Genomic DNA, 19164 nt, shown 5'->3' on the forward strand with positions numbered 1-19164 from the left:
GGGTATACCTACAAAAAGATAACAATAAGTGTACCATACAAATTTGTCTATTACTAATGATACGTATATTGCTTAAATAAAAAATAACTTACATTCATTGACCAATTCTTCCTTAAGGCTAATCGGATCATGTCCTCTGCATATGTAGAAAGTTCTGAACTCTGGAAACTCTAATGACTGCGACGATCATAATACAATTTTTGAACCAAACTACAAATCAATTCAAGGAGACCAATGACAGGTAATTCACGTGCTTCTTTCAATAATGAATTCATGCTTTCAAATATGTTTGTTGTCATCAATGAATATCTTTTCCTTCCACAAAATACCTTAGCCCATTTTGATTTGCCAATATCTTCTAAATCATGACTAATACACAGAGCAAGATCATCCAATTATCTCATGTAATACCCAAACTCCACAATTGTATCTTGCACACATATGGAAAGCATTCTCAATTGAACTTGACTTATGATTATTTTTAAGGTTCTTACACAAATGAAATGCACATAACCCATGTTCATCTGAATCATAAATAGAACTAATGAAATGCATATAACCCGTGTTCATCTGAATCACAAATAGAACTAACACCTTTGCCTATACCCTTATGATCATTAAACATAATAACAAGATCATTAGGCTCTCTAAAAGCAGCTTTAAGATCCATCATTCTTTGAATCAATAATGATAAATGCAAAAGGCACGATTTGAGAATTACCATCAAGAGTACAAGTAAATAAAAATGTCCCCAGAAATTTATTCTTCATATTGGCACCATCAACTGACATATTAGTAAAATAGTAATTCCATGCATCTAGCAATAAGGGCCATGAAATAATACTTAAATCTACCTTCATCATCAGATTCTTGTGTTATATATGTTCCTCTAAGGAATAAATATTCAAAGTCAATATTGTGATAACTTAAATAGAATGTCTAATTAATGAAATTGAACATTGGAAAAAGAATACGTATCAGGATTTTTTTCAATCAATATAGATGAGAATGATGACAAAAGAGAATATGAGGACTCGAGACTATCCCTGATAGAATTGTGAGCAATATCACGACCTCTCCAAACCTTATCATAACTTACATTTACACCATGATATCTTCTTATATAGCTAACAACGTCATAAAGACGACATGGCACCTTGTTGTTCATTTTAAAAAAGGACTTCGTACACTCAACAACAATCCAGGATATTACTTGTCTATGACCATCTTTAACAATATTGACAGCACATTGATGGATATTCGTGAATTTTCGAACCATCCACACCCTACTTTTCCTATATACAGATGCACATAGATACCAACCACAGAACGAATCCTTGCAGCGATTGTCATATGACGTACGGTTTGACCTAATAGTAGTAAGTTCAAAATTATTAAGTCAGATCGCCAAAAAGAAAAAAATTATCTTGAATATATTCAACAAACTGATGGAAAGAAGAATTTGATGGAATATAAACTTCAAGAACTCAAAAATCATGTTAGTGTGAATTTTCATTCCATCTACCATCGAAAATAAGTCTAACTCATTGTAAACTCATAGCAAAAACAGCAAGATAGCAAAATTGACTACTTACTTGTGTGTCAATAACGCAAACTTTTTTTAGAGATACTCATAAAACAAAAATGTATATAAAAAAATTTTATTGAATCCAAAATAATAATAATAATAATAATAATATTATGTTATTTTATCGATACAATAATAATATAATAATATATCAGGTGATAAAACGTGATAATAATTTAAAATAAGTAAACTTAATAAGATAATGTAAAATCTGAAAATTTACGATAAAGTAAAATTTATATTGAGAGAGAAAAATCAAAGATTGATAAATTTTGAATCCATTCAAAAATGGTTAAACAAATCTAATTTGGTTTTAAAAAAAAAAAAAAAAAAAACTGCAAATTTGAAATTCAAATGGGTGAAAAATGCGGCACTTTTTTCTATCAAATCCGTTAGGTTGGAATTTGATAACCAGTGCTTGCAAATTTACACTATATTTCTAAATCAATTATATTCACACTAGGGAAGGCAACAGGGTTGGGGCGGGGCGGGATGTTTCTAAATCAACTATATCCCCACCTCATTTCCTGTTTTAGGGGGTCGAGGTCGAGGTCAGAGAACTCCTATTCGGGGATTCGGGTCCCCGCGGGAAAAAATCTTCGTTTTTTAATTTTTTTTATTTAAAATTAACTAAATTTAGTATTTACATTTAAAATTATAAATTTTATGTAAATAATTAGTATTATTATTACATATATTTGTTTAAATCAACAATTAAAAAATATTTTTATTGTTACTTATTATAAAATAATAAAAAAAATAAAATTTATATTATCATAAATTAATTAAAAAAAATTATTATATTAAAAATTTTAAATTAAAAAAAAAAAAAAAAAAAAAAAAAAAAAAAAAAAAACCCCGGAAACAGTAGCTAGTGTTTCTGTAGTTTATATATATACACACACAATAATTAAAATTAAAGAAAAAAAAGACAGTAGTTTTAGCTACTGTTTTAGTGTATTATATATCAACAAATAAAAAAAATCGGGGCGAGAGGGGGGATTGGGTTCGAGGTCGAAGATGGGGCTGAGATCCCCTCCCTGTCCCCGACCGGGGACTCGATTAAACCCTGTTTAACCACCGTACTTGGTTAAACTGGGGATTCCCCGTCCCGATCGGGTCGGGGACCCGACTCCCGAGAAATTTTGCCATCCCTAATTCACACTATAACAATTACATTATATTTAATATTTCTGAAGAACAACCATATTAACAGCAAATTGGGTATTATAAAAAAGGAACTCACATGAGTGTTATATGTTTTGCAAAAAATCTTATTATTTTCGGATTTTGCCATAAATCCAAATGAATCATCAAATCTTGCTATTTTATCCAAACAATACCCATAAACTTCACATCGAGAAACTTCATCTTCCTCTCTTTCTCTATCTATCCCTTCAAACCAGACACATTTGTATTTTTATTTTAAACAGTTCTTATAAAAAGTGTGTTTAAATGCAAATAGTCATTACCATACCATTAGCATTTATGATAGTTTTTTTATCTTATATACTCATTATCATCTTCTTATTTAGTCAATGTAGGATTTTGATCATATTCCAACACCAACATACATGAGTAATAAATCCTAACCTACAATTTTTTACATAATATGTCATAAAAAGTCCTAAACTCTTTGGTGATTTTTTTTTTTTTTTTTTTACATAATACTAATGTGAAAGTATATAGTAATTTGATTATTTGTACGAAACAAAAGCCTTTTGTCTATCTCAAGTACAATGGTTACATATAAAAAAAATTGAAAAATATATGTGAAAATTTGAAGTTGACAACTCACTTCCGTGTTAAAATTTTGGAAAAATATGTGTGCATTTGAAGGATTAAACAAAAAGTTAAGCAAACAAAATAACCACCAGAAAATCATACTTCTTTAGACCATAACAAAATTTCACCAAATATCCTAATTTAATAACTTAACTATGCACCTCAAGAACAAATTTCCTAACTTATTAAATAACCATGCATCCTAAAACATAAACTTTCCAGCTCTAGAAACATATTAAATCTATAACTAACTATATAAAGAAAGTATTTTGAATATGATTCACTTGATAATTTCTTTGGTATAATGTTACTATTTATATACATGGGAAGTAAACTTGCATGTTAAAAATATAGGTAAATCAAATTTACAATTAGTGGCATAATTTAAAGGTATAAGCAAGGAGGTGATCATGAAGAGATATTTGATAATAAAAAATGATGCTAAAATATGCTCCAATAAACTTTAGATTTAAAAAATTTAACTCCACGCCCCGAAACAAGTCTTAAGTTCTATCCATTACAATGACCTTTTGTTTCGACTCAACGCCTTGAAACAAGGCTTAAGTTCTATCCATTACAATAACCTTTTGTTTTGACCATTTTTTAAATATATTATATATTAAAATTACTCCTTCACATTCACACATACGTATAGGTAGAATACACTGCATGTATATATTGATATAGTTTCCATGCATTGTTTGTTTTTATTTGTATTTTTTTAACCAACGTTTCCATGCATTGTTGTACGTACGTACTTAAATATAAATTCCTCCCAAACAATTTATGTATCGTTTGTGGATAAGTATGCATGATTAATTGTTATTTTACATCGACTTGTTTCATGTTGAAATATTTCATCCAAATAATTTCTTTTTTATATTTAGGATCTGTTTGGATTGATTAGTGAAAAAAATAGTTTTCAAAAAAACTCATTTTTATTCACATTTTTTATGTAAAAAAAATAATTAAAATACATTTGAAAAGTTATTTTGACTCGTTGTTAAACACTCCAACTTCTTCTCAAATAATTTATTTTTTAAATTAAACACTTGAAAATATATTTCAAACACACTTTTAATTTATTCATTTGCTTCGCGATACTTGTTCTTTCTATCTCTATTTTGTTGACAAACTTTTTCAAATTTCCTTCCCACATTAGGACTGGAATATGAAGGTGAATTAGAAGACTACAGTCCTATTCAGAATAACTTTCAAAAGCGTTTGGAAAAAACGTTTTTAGGTGTAAAAAAGTATCCTTGGAAATATCTTTGAAATTACGTGAAAGTAACAATTTAGTCTTTTAACTTTAGGTTGCAATGTTTAGTCCTATCGTGAAAATTTATCTTAATGAAAGTTTTTATACATATAAATTGATAAATTGGATAAGGGCTAATTTTGTTTATGAATTATAAATATAACTTGTCATATAATCAAAATTGATAATTAAGTTTGATGAGATTTTACTCGATAGAGACTAAATTATCATAAGAAAATAATACCTTTTTGGTACCTAAGTTTTGACCCTAGTTTCTATTTGGTTCCTAGGTTTTAAAATGTTATACATTTAGTTCTTAGTTTTTAGTTTGCTTCAAGTTAGTCCTTAAGTACTAAAAGGTTACAATTTGACCTTTGAATTTGAGTTTTGTTTTAATTTGGTTCTAGATTTCAAGATTTCATATTTTTAACCTCATTTTTTCATTAAATATTTATTTTCAATCATTAACATCAATTTTTATTAATTAATTAAAAATACTAAGAATTAAAATTTTAAATTTAATTTTAAAAGTGCTAAAAATAGTGAAACTTAATTAATTATAATTCTTTTAACAAATTTTAATTTATTAACATAAATTAACTCCAAAAGATGGAAAGTAGATATTTAGTGAAAAATTGAAACTAAAAGTGTAAATCTCGAAACATAAGAACCAAATTGAAGCAAAACTCAAATGTCAAGAATAAAATTGTAGTATGTTGATGTTGGATTTTATGTCCTAAAACTCATGGTATGTAAACAATGAAGCTTATTCTGAAAATTCAATAAAGTTGTTATTAAATAGATCTATTACTTAAATTAGTAATATTATCCGTGAACGTATTGAGCAATATAATAGAGAAGTCAAAATTGTAAATACCGGTACTGTACTTCAAGTAGGCGACGGCATTGCTCGTATTCGCATTACTCCAAAAAAAAAGTCATCCCATGAGTATACATGACCTCACTACAGTCCCTTCTCCTCGATCCTGTATTGATCCACGACCATTCTTGGTATCCTTTGGTGGATATCCCACATGAAATTCGAATAGAAATCCAATAAACCTAAAAGTCCCTTAACTATTGGATGAGTACTTGAACTTTATGTACAGACATAAATGTGGATCAGGTTCGAGTAAATAGTCAAAATGATCTATAGTACATGGATAAGATTGTGTACCTTATTCTAGTAACACTGTTGGATACGGCATGCTCTGTAATTGTTATAAGGAGTTGTAAAGTGCTACAAACGAAGTGATCCTAATTCGTTCATGTTGGACATGAGGAGTGAAGTGTCCTTGTGCAAAAGAGTTTGTACAGGATCGGACCACGAAATGAGTCACTTTTACTTTATAACACTGTTTACTGTTTAAGACTGATAATTTCAAAGTGATGATCTAGGTAACTTGACCTTAATCCTGAGCTAACTATGAACTCCTGTTGATCTGGGATTACCCTTAGATTTGCGTAGGTGAGGGTTGGCTTAATAGCACCGGCCCAATATGACTGCTATTTCAGGGGTGAAACTGGATAGATAGCTGGGGACATAGGGTACAAAAGGGAATTTACTCCTACCCGCTTTAGAGATAGTAGAGAGGTTGTTTTCTTAAGTGCTTATTCTGGGGCTTGAACAAGGGATCCCACCCTCTTATTTGGCATGAGAGGGACTCAGTTTTGTGATTGGATCACAAAACAATTATTCATTAGGGGATCAGTGGGGACTTAAGGACTAAGAGGTAATTTCGGGGGTAAAACAGAGATTTGACCCAGCTGTTATTGCGAACCTATGAAGGGTTAACTTACTAATCATGGTTATATCGAGTAGACATAATATATCTACAAGAGTTCAACTATGGGCTTTAGTGGAGTGACCCATTAGTTAATGAATGGGGATTAGATCGGTCTAATGAGTTCATAGCCGATTAATCTCGGATCGTTGGAGCCCATGATCTGTAGGTCCATGAAGTTTCCCTTCTAGCTCGAAAATTGATAGCTCTAAAGTAGCGTGATAAGTTAATTTGAAACGTTCAAATTAGAATCAAACGAAATTGGAGAAAATATATTTAAATATAACTTAAATATATGAAGATGAATTTGTGTAAAAATTAATTTAATATTAGATATTAAATTAATTAGAATTATTTAAATTGTTTAAATAATTATTTATTAATTTTATTAGAAAATTAATATTTGAAATTAATTTGTAAAATTAATAAATTTTGATTTTAAAAATAAAATATTATTTTAAAATCAATTTAGGATTTTTGGAAAATGGAAAAATTACACAATTTGAAAGTGGGTTTTTCAAGTTTATCTTCAAGTTGCTTACAAAGAACCCACCACCTCTTGATTTACTCCAAGCATGAGTTGCATCTCATGCAACACTTCTATTTGCATGATAGTAATATATTGAAGAGATTAGGGTGAAGAAAGAAAGAAAACCGACTGAATTTTTGCTAAAAAAATCGGATGAAGAAGGTGTTCTTCAATGGGTTTTCTTCAGTGAATTTTCCCCATATTCCCTTTGATTCCAACTTATTTTGAGTCCCACAACTCAATCTAGAGCACCAAGAGAATAGTAGGGAAGATCTTGTTGTGGTCTACACAAAGACTCGGAGGATTTTGCAACTGGAAATGGAGATTTCGTTTGTTCAACCTATGTTCATGAAACTCATTATACTCTGTTTTTAGTATGTTTCTTTTCATCAAAAATTAATGAATTAGAATACTTATGAATCTTGATTTCTTCCGATGCATGTTGGTATAGATCCAACAATTGAAACTTATGGACTAAATTGAAACCAAACTCAAAACTTAAAAACTAAATATGTAACATTTTGAAACCTAGGGACTAAAATGAAACTAGACCCAAAATCTATGTACCAAAAACGTACTTTTCCCTTACCATCAATATAAAAGTTTAGAAACTTAGTTGTTACATCCTAAAGTTGAAAGGACTAAATTATCGCAAATTGAAAATACAAAGATTAAATCATTACAGATTAATGTTAAAGAACTAAATTGTTACTTTTAGAGAGCAATGGGGTGAAACGCACACAAAGGTTGGGATATATTTCACTACCATCTAAATTCTTCTTTCTCCTTTCTAAGAAGCCAACCAAGAAAAGTTTCAAGTATGTTTGGTTTAACTTGTCAAGTGTTTAATTTTGAAAATAAGTCATCTTGAAAAAAAAAATGAAATATTTAACAATAATTCAAAATAGATTTTGAAACACTTTTAAATGCATTTTAAATAATTTTTATTGAAAGAGTTGAAATAAAAATGATTTTTCCTCTCATCAGTCCAAAAGAGGCTCTCCATGCATTTAACGGATACCCCTAGAGATTCTAGAAGTCCACCCAACACCACCTTCAAAAGGATAAGCTATAAGAACGGAATAGAAGTAGAATAGAGTAAAAACAAGATTACATTAAATAATGAAAATACAATATTAATTTAAATCAATGAAAATACGATATTAATTTCAATTACCTTCTTTGTATTGGAAGAAGGTTAATGCCAATATGATAACTATTACAAATTATCTTCACCGACACCAAGTACTTGAGAAATAGTTCATACCTCCTACAAGGTACCGGCCACCACCAATTTGTTACATTCTAAGAAAAATTGAGTAATCTGTCTCTGCAAATCAGCATCCAATTTCTTTAACCCGGATGATATTATCCGAGGTATAAATGAATCACTGGAAGACAGTGATCAAGAATAAATGCCTGTACAAATCATGGCAGACCAATTAGAGAGGAGAAGAAGCAGAGAAAGGTGAGATAAGTACGAGCTAACGGTGATTTTTTCTGCATATGAGAATGCTAATCTAATGCCAAAGCTTACTGCAGAACCCATTTCGTGGCTTTTTGCAAGATATGATATCAGAAAATGAGTCAACTAACTGTCCAGCCAAGCTACTAGGTTCATCGATCAGTGTTTGGATAAAGGTGTTGACTACTCTACGTTCTTGCTCTGTTGATCTCAAGCTAAACCATGTTAGAAGTTTCAATCTAAATTCCTGTTTGATGTAACCTTCACATTCTAGCCACCGAATTATCTTTACACAATACTCGAAGTTCTCGTCCAAGAAACACGAACCATTCGCCACACGGAGTGGCGATCCATTTATCAAAGTGCTGTCACAATCATTTGTCTCTTCATTTGTGCTAGCTGCTGCCCTTTTCCTACATAACCCTGTAAGGGAATCAACAGCTGGCACCTCACCATTTGGCCCACAAGTCCATATTTGAGAATCGCCACTACCGTGTGATCTTGCCAAGCCATTCTTCTCTATGTCATGGGAAGCAGCATCTTCATCTGCCTCAACAGCCTGCTGCAGGGTGCAGCCATTAACTTCATCCCTAGAATACTCGAAAGGAGGAGTTAGTTCTTCATTAAGATCAGGTACAGAAACCACATTTAAATCAAGTCCACGAGAAACAGGAGGTAGCTGCTCTTCGTCTGGAGTTTCAGGCTTGACCCCGTTCTGCACTCCACAACAATTTGCTACATCAACATTACAAATCCTCTCAAGACATCCTTCCCCTTGAGCTCTAGCAACTTGCAGAATTTTTCCAAGATCTCGAACTTGAAATCCTGAAGATGAACAGACAATGGTTGTACTATCTGGACCCCTCTTCCGGATACAGCTTTCTTCAATAACAGGACTTTCTTTCCTGTGATTTGAAGGGGCAGGAGAATGGGAGTTGCGAATTATTTCCACACTCTTTGTAAAACACTTGGCCTCAGAGTGACCAACGTCACCATTCTCTGTATATGAAACAATTCTGAATGTGTATTCAGTGCACGGTTGTAGATTGGATATCAAAATCCTTCTCTGAGTTCTAGGAAATACACATATAGGTTCTTTTGTGTATGCTTCTTCTCTACTCTTACTATACCAAAGCTTGTAGCCTTTAGTCTCTTTAGATGATGTATTCGAAATTTCAACTAAAGTAATCACAATAGAAGAAGATTCGATGCCCTCAAAAAGAAACTTGCAAGCAGCCGGAAGTGAATCTTCTGTCAAAAATGAAATTATGGGAAAAAACAACAAAAAAACTAATGAGATTTATTTAGAATAGTTGGAGGGCAAGAAACAAAATGGTCGTGGAATAAACCTCTGCAATTCAGATTTGGGTTGGATACGGTAGCCAGCCAGTGATCTGCTTTTTCAATTGCAAGGGAGCAAAGCTTCTGCACATCACCAGCAACAGCAAGCCTGCAGACAATACCACGAACCATCTTGGCAGAAATCCCATTTACTGGACCTACTTCAGTTTCTAGCTTGGCCTTTGCATCTTGAATAATCTCGTGCAGTTCCTTAAACCTAGAAGTCCTTTCAAGAAGCCTGTAACTTAAATAAATCCTATAACAGAGAACATCAACACGGCGTGCATCTCTTGCTATAACTAGCTGCTTCTTCCAACATCTGCCAGTATAGAATTCACAATCTAATCAGGCCGTGGGTAAAATAATATCACTGAAATAAATATAAACCATGCAACAACACCTCTCTGGAACTTGAGAGTGCAAAATTTGCAAAATAAGAGGATCAGAGGAAATATTGAGCGAGAAAATTGCTTACTCTAGTATCCCAGAAACTTTGCCACAAGAAGCACAGCAGTAACTACCATCTAGCTGCATTAGTTGCCCAAGATCGACAACCCCCACCTTCCCACGCTGCAAGGCACACTCAATATGGCAAGATAATCCACAGGAATCTCCCTGTTCCGATTCAGTAGAGCAAACCAGCCAGAGACTAGGGTCCTTGTTGTCATCAAATAAGTGACAGATACAGCAAGAACACCTCCTACAAAATGTATCATCTACTGACAAAACAGCTCTACAAGCAGAATTTTTGCACACCCATGTACTTGAAATTCCAGAATGTAGACATTGCTCAGGAGCTGTAGGCATGCGAGTTGGATTTTCTATCTTCCTGTGTTGCTTTCTACTAACAGACCGATTATTTAAACTGGACGAAGTTTTCTTCATCTCCTGTTTCTTAATCATTCTACTGGTTGCCTTTGGAAGTTCAGACATTTAACTTCTAGAATGATTAAGTCCCCCTTCTCCTTGTTAAGACATGATCAGAATGCTCAAAAAATTCATCATTCCATCCATGATTTCAAAAACCTACTCGAAAAGTTCTTGACCTATTCAAGCATCACCCAAAAGCTCATTTTCTCTCGAGGGCCATGAACGCCAAAACTGGATACAAAAATATAAACCAGTCACCCCTGGCAAATAAAAAAACATGACTTAAAATACTTAAAATACTTAAAATGGCGTACTATGCCAACTATTAAGTCCTATACACGATCATATTAGTGTAAGCTGCACTGATAAAAGACGCACTATGCACAATAACAAAATAATTCATTATCTTCTTACCAAATCCGTAAGGCAAAAGGTTTCTTTCCTTAGTGCCATCCAGTGAAAAGGAATCAAGGGAAGACAAAGCAACCAATGAACATTTAGTACTGATTGCATAATACAAGTCAAAACATGCTATAATTTTCAGAGAAAGAAGAAAACATATGCCGGTCCCAAAGCCGAGATATAACAAATTTTCCTATTTTCTTGTTCATGCGTATGCACCTCGAGAGCATGCAACTAAACCCCAGAGATCTCCGTCAAACCAATGAAATGCAAGCTGATCTTCAAAAAGCAGCGTATAAACTTTCTCCTATGCATATGAAGGAGGAAAATCTCCAAGATTCCATCTTTTACTCAACCCTTCCCCCCCAAATGCAGCTTATAATTTTCCCAAAATTGATCGAAAAACACGGAAATTATTCATTCAGCAGTACAGAAGAAACGATTTCAGTCATATTCCCAGAGTAAAACTGACCAGAAACAAAAAGCTTTTCCACACATAAAAGAATCTCCTTTCCACCATTTTCTCCAAAACCACTATTGAATTACCATGACAATTGACACATTACCTTCATCAAACAATTTCCCCCCACCACTTTATATGATATGACAACAATACACAGAAAATATATACATATACATACGAGAAGCCGCAAGCAGAAAATAACGTTACTGAAATTTTCCACATACACATTATGCGAATCTAGATACAAACCAATAAAAGCCCAACAACAAAGACAATGATTATAGAGAATTAAACAGAAAAAAACACATATTTTAACGTCACGAAATACTAAAACAATAGCGATAGAAATTTTGAAAAAAAGAAGAAAAACTAAAGAACAAAACCGAGAAGGAAGCTGGGAAAACAACGGATCTACCACATAAACAGCCTCAAAGAGCTAAGAAAATCGTTTGAAAGAAACGATGAAAACAAAAGAGAAATATTCGGAACGTACCAACGAAGAATGGGGACGAATCTAGGGCTTCGATGCGCCGAAACCGAATAATTTGTTCTCAGCGACCATGAAACTAGAGAGAGAAAGAAGAAGACGAAGAGGAGAGAGAGAGTCTTCGAAGGTGTTTGTTAGTTGGCTTAGAGAGAGAAAGAGAGGAAGAAGAGAAGCTTGTACGAAATGTTCACGTTATGGGAGAGAGTGGAACACACGTAGAAGAAAAGCGCGTGAGAAATGCGGCTTCTGTTGGAATACATTTCTGGTTAGGAGCGAGCAGATAAAAGTACATAAGCCGCTGCGTTTAATTACAATTGGGGGAGTGAAACCCATTCGCGGTTTTTGGCGCGTGAATTTCCCACTCGTTCATTTAAAAATCTGATTTAATTATTATATTTGTTTTTCCCTTTTATCAAGTTTGTTGGAAACCCAACGTGAAAGAGAAAATACTAGTCTCATCATCAGCATCACCCTTGCCACTGCTGCACCACATGATCAATATCTGACCGTCCGATTAGATGACTTTGAAATACTTTTACCTCATCATTCTAATCATGAATTATCTTCAATCACGTCGACTTAATAAATAAAATAAATTTAATAAAAGAATAAATCAAAGAAGAAAAAATATTCATTAATAAAAATCATTAAATTAATATAAATTAATTAGAATATCAATAAATAATAATAAATTTTTATATGGAATAGTTAAGATAATATAAAATATTAATAATATATGTATTAATTGAAATTTATTAAGTCTAAATAATATATTCATACTTAATAATTAATAGTAATAATTAATTGATATTAATTTATTAATTAATCAAGCTCTATCCATCTTTCAGGTATAAAAATCCCACAAATATAGAGGATATTAAAAAGATGAATTTTAAAGTTTCTTGGATAATAATATCTTGAGTTTTAAAAAGTAAAATTGAATTTCCATGACAATATTTATGGAATGAAGCGACCCTATGAAAGCTTAGAGTTTAAACTGATATACTTATGAAAGTTCATGATTTTAATTGATACAATTATTAGTTTGAGATTTAAATAGACATAACCTTAAAATTCACTATTTAAATTGATATAATTATTAATTTAGGATTTAAATTGGATATAACCTCCCAAATTTGATATTTGACCTAAAAGGAAACTGAAATTGGTGGGCATTTTAAAGAAGGGAAAATAGAAGTCTTTTTTTGGGTGTAATTCCAGGAACCGTCTTATTGGTTAAATTAATTTTAGATGTGAACTTTAGAAAAATCAATGGGCGGAAGTGGAAGAATTAAAATAAGGCAAATCAAAAAATTCCCACTTGAGACGACTTGTGACAAGCGTGTTTTTAGATCCAACTATTTTGCCGCTTTTCTAATACTAATTCGACCAAATTAAATGAACCCATTTTATGCTTTTGTCCTTGAATTCAACCGGACTTTCGTTAGGTTTCTATTCAATTAGGGTTAGGTGTACCATCATAAATACGAGCTAAGTCGATTTATAACTCTAAACTTTAAAGTTTTATTGCTTAAAATTATATATTCATGTCGGAATCTAAACAATTCATTTAGTTCAAGTTTGTTTGATGAGAGAAGAACGAGATTTGTCTAATGCTTAAGTTAGAGAATAGATAGATGCTACAAGCTAAGAGCCTTGACAACTTTAAATCAATTTAGCTTCATTGAAGTTACAATGATATATTTATAGAGGAAAAGATGACTTGAGTCATATTTTCTCAAGTTTTCGAGCAATTTTAGGATTATTCTTACTTCTCTTAGATCGGGACATGTGTAGAGAATGCTCTGTTGAATTTTCTACTAGATTTGTCCTCGATTGAACATGCTGACTTGGGCTCGAGCCTTAGTTAGCTCTTTTCTTTAGGCTTATTATAGTCTTTCGATGGTATTTTTGGTCTAGATTCTTCAATTTTTATGGATTCAGTTATGTTCTTTTGTCCAAATTTACCTATAAAATTAGAAAGTAATAATTTTATTAATTAAAATTTTAAATTAACTTAGATCTCTTAAAATTTTATATTAATTTGTTGATTTTTTATAAAACTTTTTTAAAGACAATAATTAATTTAAAAGAAATGTTAGAAACAAATAGATAACACTATTAGTCTTTTTTGTAAAATAATAGTAGTTTTTCATTTTTCTCATCTCTCTACCTATTTATTAAGAAGTATGTGATAATTTTTTTGTGCTACTTTTAGTATGCTTTCTAGAAGCATAGTTAGAAGTGATTTGAAATGATAAAATTCACTTGTGGCGTGCTCGAAATCACTATAAAATATAGTTTTAGTTATTTAATATCAATTTTCGTGGGAAGAAAATTGTGTTTAAATGAAAAAATTAATTTTAAAATCACTTTCAAACATGTCATAACTTTACTTAAATGATTTTGAGTTGCTTTTAAAATGAAATTAAGTAAAAATAACTATAAATTATCGATATATAATCTCAATTATTGATTCATTTATGAAAAATTGTTGGAATACCTTGAATCTTTTATTTGGTGCTTTGAATGACCAAGCACAGGGTTTTGTTGCTCAACCAGTGAGTCAGAGTTCAGGGGTGACGCACTCTAGGTGGGACTTTTAGAGGGGTGCACTATATATAAATTCTCTAACCCTATTAACACCTTGCAATCTGTATTACATGATACTTCTCTCTAATAATAAAATGATCTCCCTCTTTGTTTGTGGATGGAACAAATACACTATTGTTGAACCACATTTTCCTATAGGGACAACCTAATGGGGTTGGGATTCATTCCACATCCCTATCTCTCCCCCACTCCTGCTTTGTTTCTCTTCTCCACCCTGTTTAGCCTATGGTCAATCAGATTATAAATATGTTATGCTATTATTAATACTATACTTAAATTTCAAATTTTACTGTTTAATAGTCAATCAGATTATAAATATGTTTGAATTGAACATTTAAATTTAGATTATATGAATAAGTTGATTTGTAATTATTTTCTTTGACTAGAAAATTAGAATAATTTCTCTAAATCAAATTGATCCTATGAAACTAATCATATTAAAAGATTTAGTGAGAAATTAAACTATTTAATTAAAGTTTTTCTAAAGTAATGATTTAAATTGATTTTTTTTCAAATCAAACGGGCAAATATTCAAAGTCCCATAAATTCTTCATGAAGAATGTCCGCCCCGATCTCTATGGAGAATTTCACAAGAATGGACAATGATATGGGAAGCAAGGATGGGGACGAGGAAGCCATTCGCCCACTCTGCCCAATGGACATCTCTACTAAGTGGTCATTTGTTCGAAGGACGATTAATAAAAATACAATTAAAGTCTTATATCGACTATATAAAAGGAATCATCATAAGCTTATAAGAGATAACAACTATCTCCAATAGTATGAGATCCTTTTGATTAAACCGAAAGTAAAAGTAGGGTTTATGTGCAAAGTGAACAATATCATATTATTATCAAGATATTTAAAGGTTCAATATCTCTAATAAAAAATTAGTATATAAATCAATACGACCCTAAAATTTCAGTATATAAATTGCTTTTTTTTTTTCTCCCATGACAATAGACAAAAAGGAGGATAGTTGTAAAAGGGAGGATAATTTAAGTGGGGGAAAAAGGGAAAAGGTAAAGGGTAAAGAAGGGGGGGTGGGGGCAAGATTGATGGATAAAACTAGTGAAGAATAGAGAACAAGGCAATCTGAAAATAATGACATAATTTTCGGTGATATATTTAAAGAGAAAAAGAAAAACATGAAATAAGAGGGTGAGATGTAATTATGAGTTTCTTTTTGGGAAACGATGCTAAATAATAGAAAAATTAAAGGGAGAATTGATTGGGTAATGAGAAAGAGAGAAGAGTGTGGTCAAAACTAAAAAGAAAGAGTGGCATGCGATGAGGAACAGAGAAGGCCAATGGGATTGGAGGCCACACACTCAAAATAATGTCTATTGTCTACTTTGGTTTTAGGGTTTTTTCTTCCCTAAATTATGGGGTTTTGGGAAATGAAAAATGTGGAGGAACTTAAATGACAAATGGTGATTATTTGTCAAGCTTTTGGATCATATGTTATTGAAAAAAAAATAAAATCTCCCTTCATTTTTAGGTTTTCTTTTTCTATCTCTTAGTCTCACGAGACAATTTATATGTCGAAAAAATTTGTAAGATATTAAATTATAGGTACGTGATCACCATGAATTGAACTTCTGACTTCTTAGTCCTTCATCAAGGTTATGCCTCCATATTTACCATTAGGTCAATCCATGATAGTTTTTAGATTTCAAAATATTTATTGAATTCTTTAATTTTGAAATGTTTTATTTTTATTTGGTTCTTAAGTTTGAGTAGGTACACATTTACTCTCTTGACTTTTAACTAAATACTTTGTGTGAATCACATTGTTATTTTCTATTAATTGATTTAAGAAGAATTAAGTTAATTATAATTAAATTAGTTTTCAATCTTTTTAGTCACTACTAAAATTAATTAAAAATATACATTCTAATACTTTTAGATCTATTAACAAAAAGTTAGTTAATAAAAATATAATGGAAACAAAATTCGAAACTTAGGACTCAAATAGTTTTTTTTTCGAACATCATTTGATTTTGTAAGTTTCATACAATTCATTAACAATTTCTTATATGACAGGTAAGGATTGAAGGCCATCTAGAGATTTTGCCTCTTGCCCCCTTCCTCACCTGGTTTCGATTGAGAAAAGTTTTGGTAGTTCAAAAAAGTATATGGAATCCAAAATTTTGTTGATATTTTTCTTTGCTCAAAACATCACAGTGGGTCCTCGTTCATGGTTTTCTCTATGTAAATCGAAAGGGAAATACAACTGCTCGTGATCTTGCCTGTCACACTCATCGTTTCAAATACTCAAAAATTTGGATTGAAGACTACTCATCATGAATCTCCTCGACTATTTATAGGGATTTACAAAACCCTTTAGTTCCCTAGTTTGTGTTTGTATTTGAGTTTTGTACCAACAAAAAAAATATATATTAATAAAAATTCAAAGGTAAAAATATAAAATACTAAAATCCAGAGAACAAATATAAATTAAACATAGCTAATAAAAATATAATATGTTTTAAAACTTAAAAATTAAATAAAACTAAATTCAAATATAGAATATATAACTTTTTTTTTCTATATACATAATTTTATTTTACAAGTTTCACATAATTTTTAAAACATTTTTTATATGGCAAGCAATGAATGATCTAGAAAAATTTCCCCTTCTCCTTCCACTTGTTTCATGTCGAGAAAAGTTTTGGCGGTTCAAGAAAGTGTATGTCGACATGTCGAGACTTTGGAAGAATTAAAATTTTAATGCACTAAAGGTAAAGGGTACAAGATGTACATTTCATTATGGTGCATCAAGTTTGAGTTTGATGATGTCGTTTGAAAGACGATATGTCGATCAATATACATAAAGATTATATTCTCATAGATAATTTCAATTTTACTTTTCAGGATTTTTCAAAACAATGTTGTGAATATATTTGCAAAGTTAGGGTTAAGTATAAGGATAAATGAGGTGGAGTGAAATTGGAATCTTCATTATTATAATTGTGACCATAGACATTATTTGTAAATTACTATTTTAATCTTCTTTTTATGGGAATATAGCATCTAAAAAGTAAATGTGGATGTGAAGTTTCGGATATTCAATTTATAACAAATTAGATGTTGACTTAAAGAAAAATATTAATGTGTTTATTATTAAGTTATGCTTAAATTAACATGAATTGATAATTACTATAATTCTACTTAATAAATTGAATTTATGTACCTACTTTTGTTATTTATTATAGTTAATCTTTTTCTTCTTTAAAAAATTATTCATGGAATGATTATTTTATATCTAAATGAAGGATTATTGCATAAAGAAACACACGTGTTTTATATAATAAGTTTAGTTTCTAAATTTTTAAGATAGAGATCTATTACACATAAATTAAATGTTTAAAAATTTATTAATCATTTGAAAAAAAAAATATCAATTATCCCTAAACTAAATGGGTTGTATCAATTTATATCATGAAAAAATAATTATATCAATTTAAACCCTAAACTTTTATGAGTGTGTCAATTTACACAATTCATTACGCTTCGTTTGGAAAAACCTCGTGTGAAGCTTATAATTATATCAATTAATCCTCTGAGCTTCATAGATCAATCAATTTAAACTCTTTGTCAAAATTTCTTTATAGATTTCACTATGCGTTTACTCTAGTTATCCGTTTTGTAAAACTGACATATGATGAGACCTACCTATATTTAAGAATCAATATATGGATGATTTTCAAAGTTAATTATAATGAAAATGTCTAAATTGAATTACTTATGAAAAATTTAGAGTTTAATTGTCTCAAATCATAAGTTTCACATAATATTGATTGTACAAAATTTGGAAGAGGGTGTACGTTGATAGAAAGTTCATGATTTAAATTATTACAAATATTAGTTCATGATTTAAATTGATACAACTAAAAAATTTAAGGATATAAATTAATAACTTTCATAATAATTTTTTAAGATACAAACTGCAAAGAATAAATATGCACAACATTTAAAATGTTATGAGTAGTCAACTTTTAAAATTACATATCTGCAAATTAAGCTCAATTCAAATTCCTACTAAAAAAAGTGACAAGTTAATCAGTCAAGTTTTCTTAAAAGAAATGCAAGTAGATTTTCTCATAGGAAACATCTTATTTTGTAGTGTTACAAACTTACAATCCCACCAGACATTTTCTTTTTCTTTTCTTTTTTTCCTTAATAAAAGAAAAGCATTCAACTTTTCATCTTTATTTTAAAAATACTGTTATTCTTTTGAAAATTGCAACATTCCCCTATAAGTTTCTTCAAAACTACATTAAAAATTTGGTAGAATTTTAAATGAAAATTAAAACTTGATATAAGAAAGAGCTCATTTCCTTTCTTTTCTCTTTAGGGTCCTAATTTTCATTCCATTTCACCATCACACCATTCCAAATCCCAATTTTTGTATAATATTCTCATAAATTTCTACTTCAATGGTAGTTTTGTAGTTTTAAATCATTTATGAAAGGCTAGACATAATATTACAATTTTATAAAATATAGGGGCATTTTGTTAAACAAAGCGAAGATTCAGAAGTACTTTTTGTAATTCAGCAAAGATGAAAGTTCCA

General features: G+C 30.7%; 1 protein-coding gene across 3 annotated transcripts; it reads right to left on the reverse strand.

The window, feature by feature from the left end:
• Window positions 1-8054: 8054 nt before the first annotated feature.
• LOC120071570 (VIN3-like protein 1) lies at window positions 8055-12152 on the reverse strand. Of its 3 annotated transcripts, none has more exons than XM_039023908.1 (4): window positions 11979-12152; window positions 10226-10851; window positions 9759-10069; window positions 8055-9660 (listed from the first exon to the last, which is right to left on the reverse strand). In XM_039023908.1, exons 2-4 carry the CDS (start codon window positions 10681-10683, stop codon window positions 8465-8467), a joined length of 1965 nt encoding a protein of 654 aa, XP_038879836.1. In that variant the 5' UTR covers window positions 10684-10851; window positions 11979-12152; the 3' UTR covers window positions 8055-8464. The 3 variants fall into 3 exon arrangements, with proteins under 3 accessions (XP_038879836.1, XP_038879835.1, XP_038879837.1); XM_039023907.1 differs by having other exon boundaries at window positions 10226-10880; XM_039023909.1 differs by lacking the exon at window positions 11979-12152 and adding an exon at window positions 11035-11063.
• Window positions 12153-19164: the final 7012 nt, after the last annotated feature.

This window comes from Benincasa hispida, chromosome 2 (genome assembly GCF_009727055.1).
Source record: "Benincasa hispida cultivar B227 chromosome 2, ASM972705v1, whole genome shotgun sequence".
NCBI classification, from domain to species: Eukaryota; Viridiplantae; Streptophyta; class Magnoliopsida; order Cucurbitales; family Cucurbitaceae; genus Benincasa; species Benincasa hispida.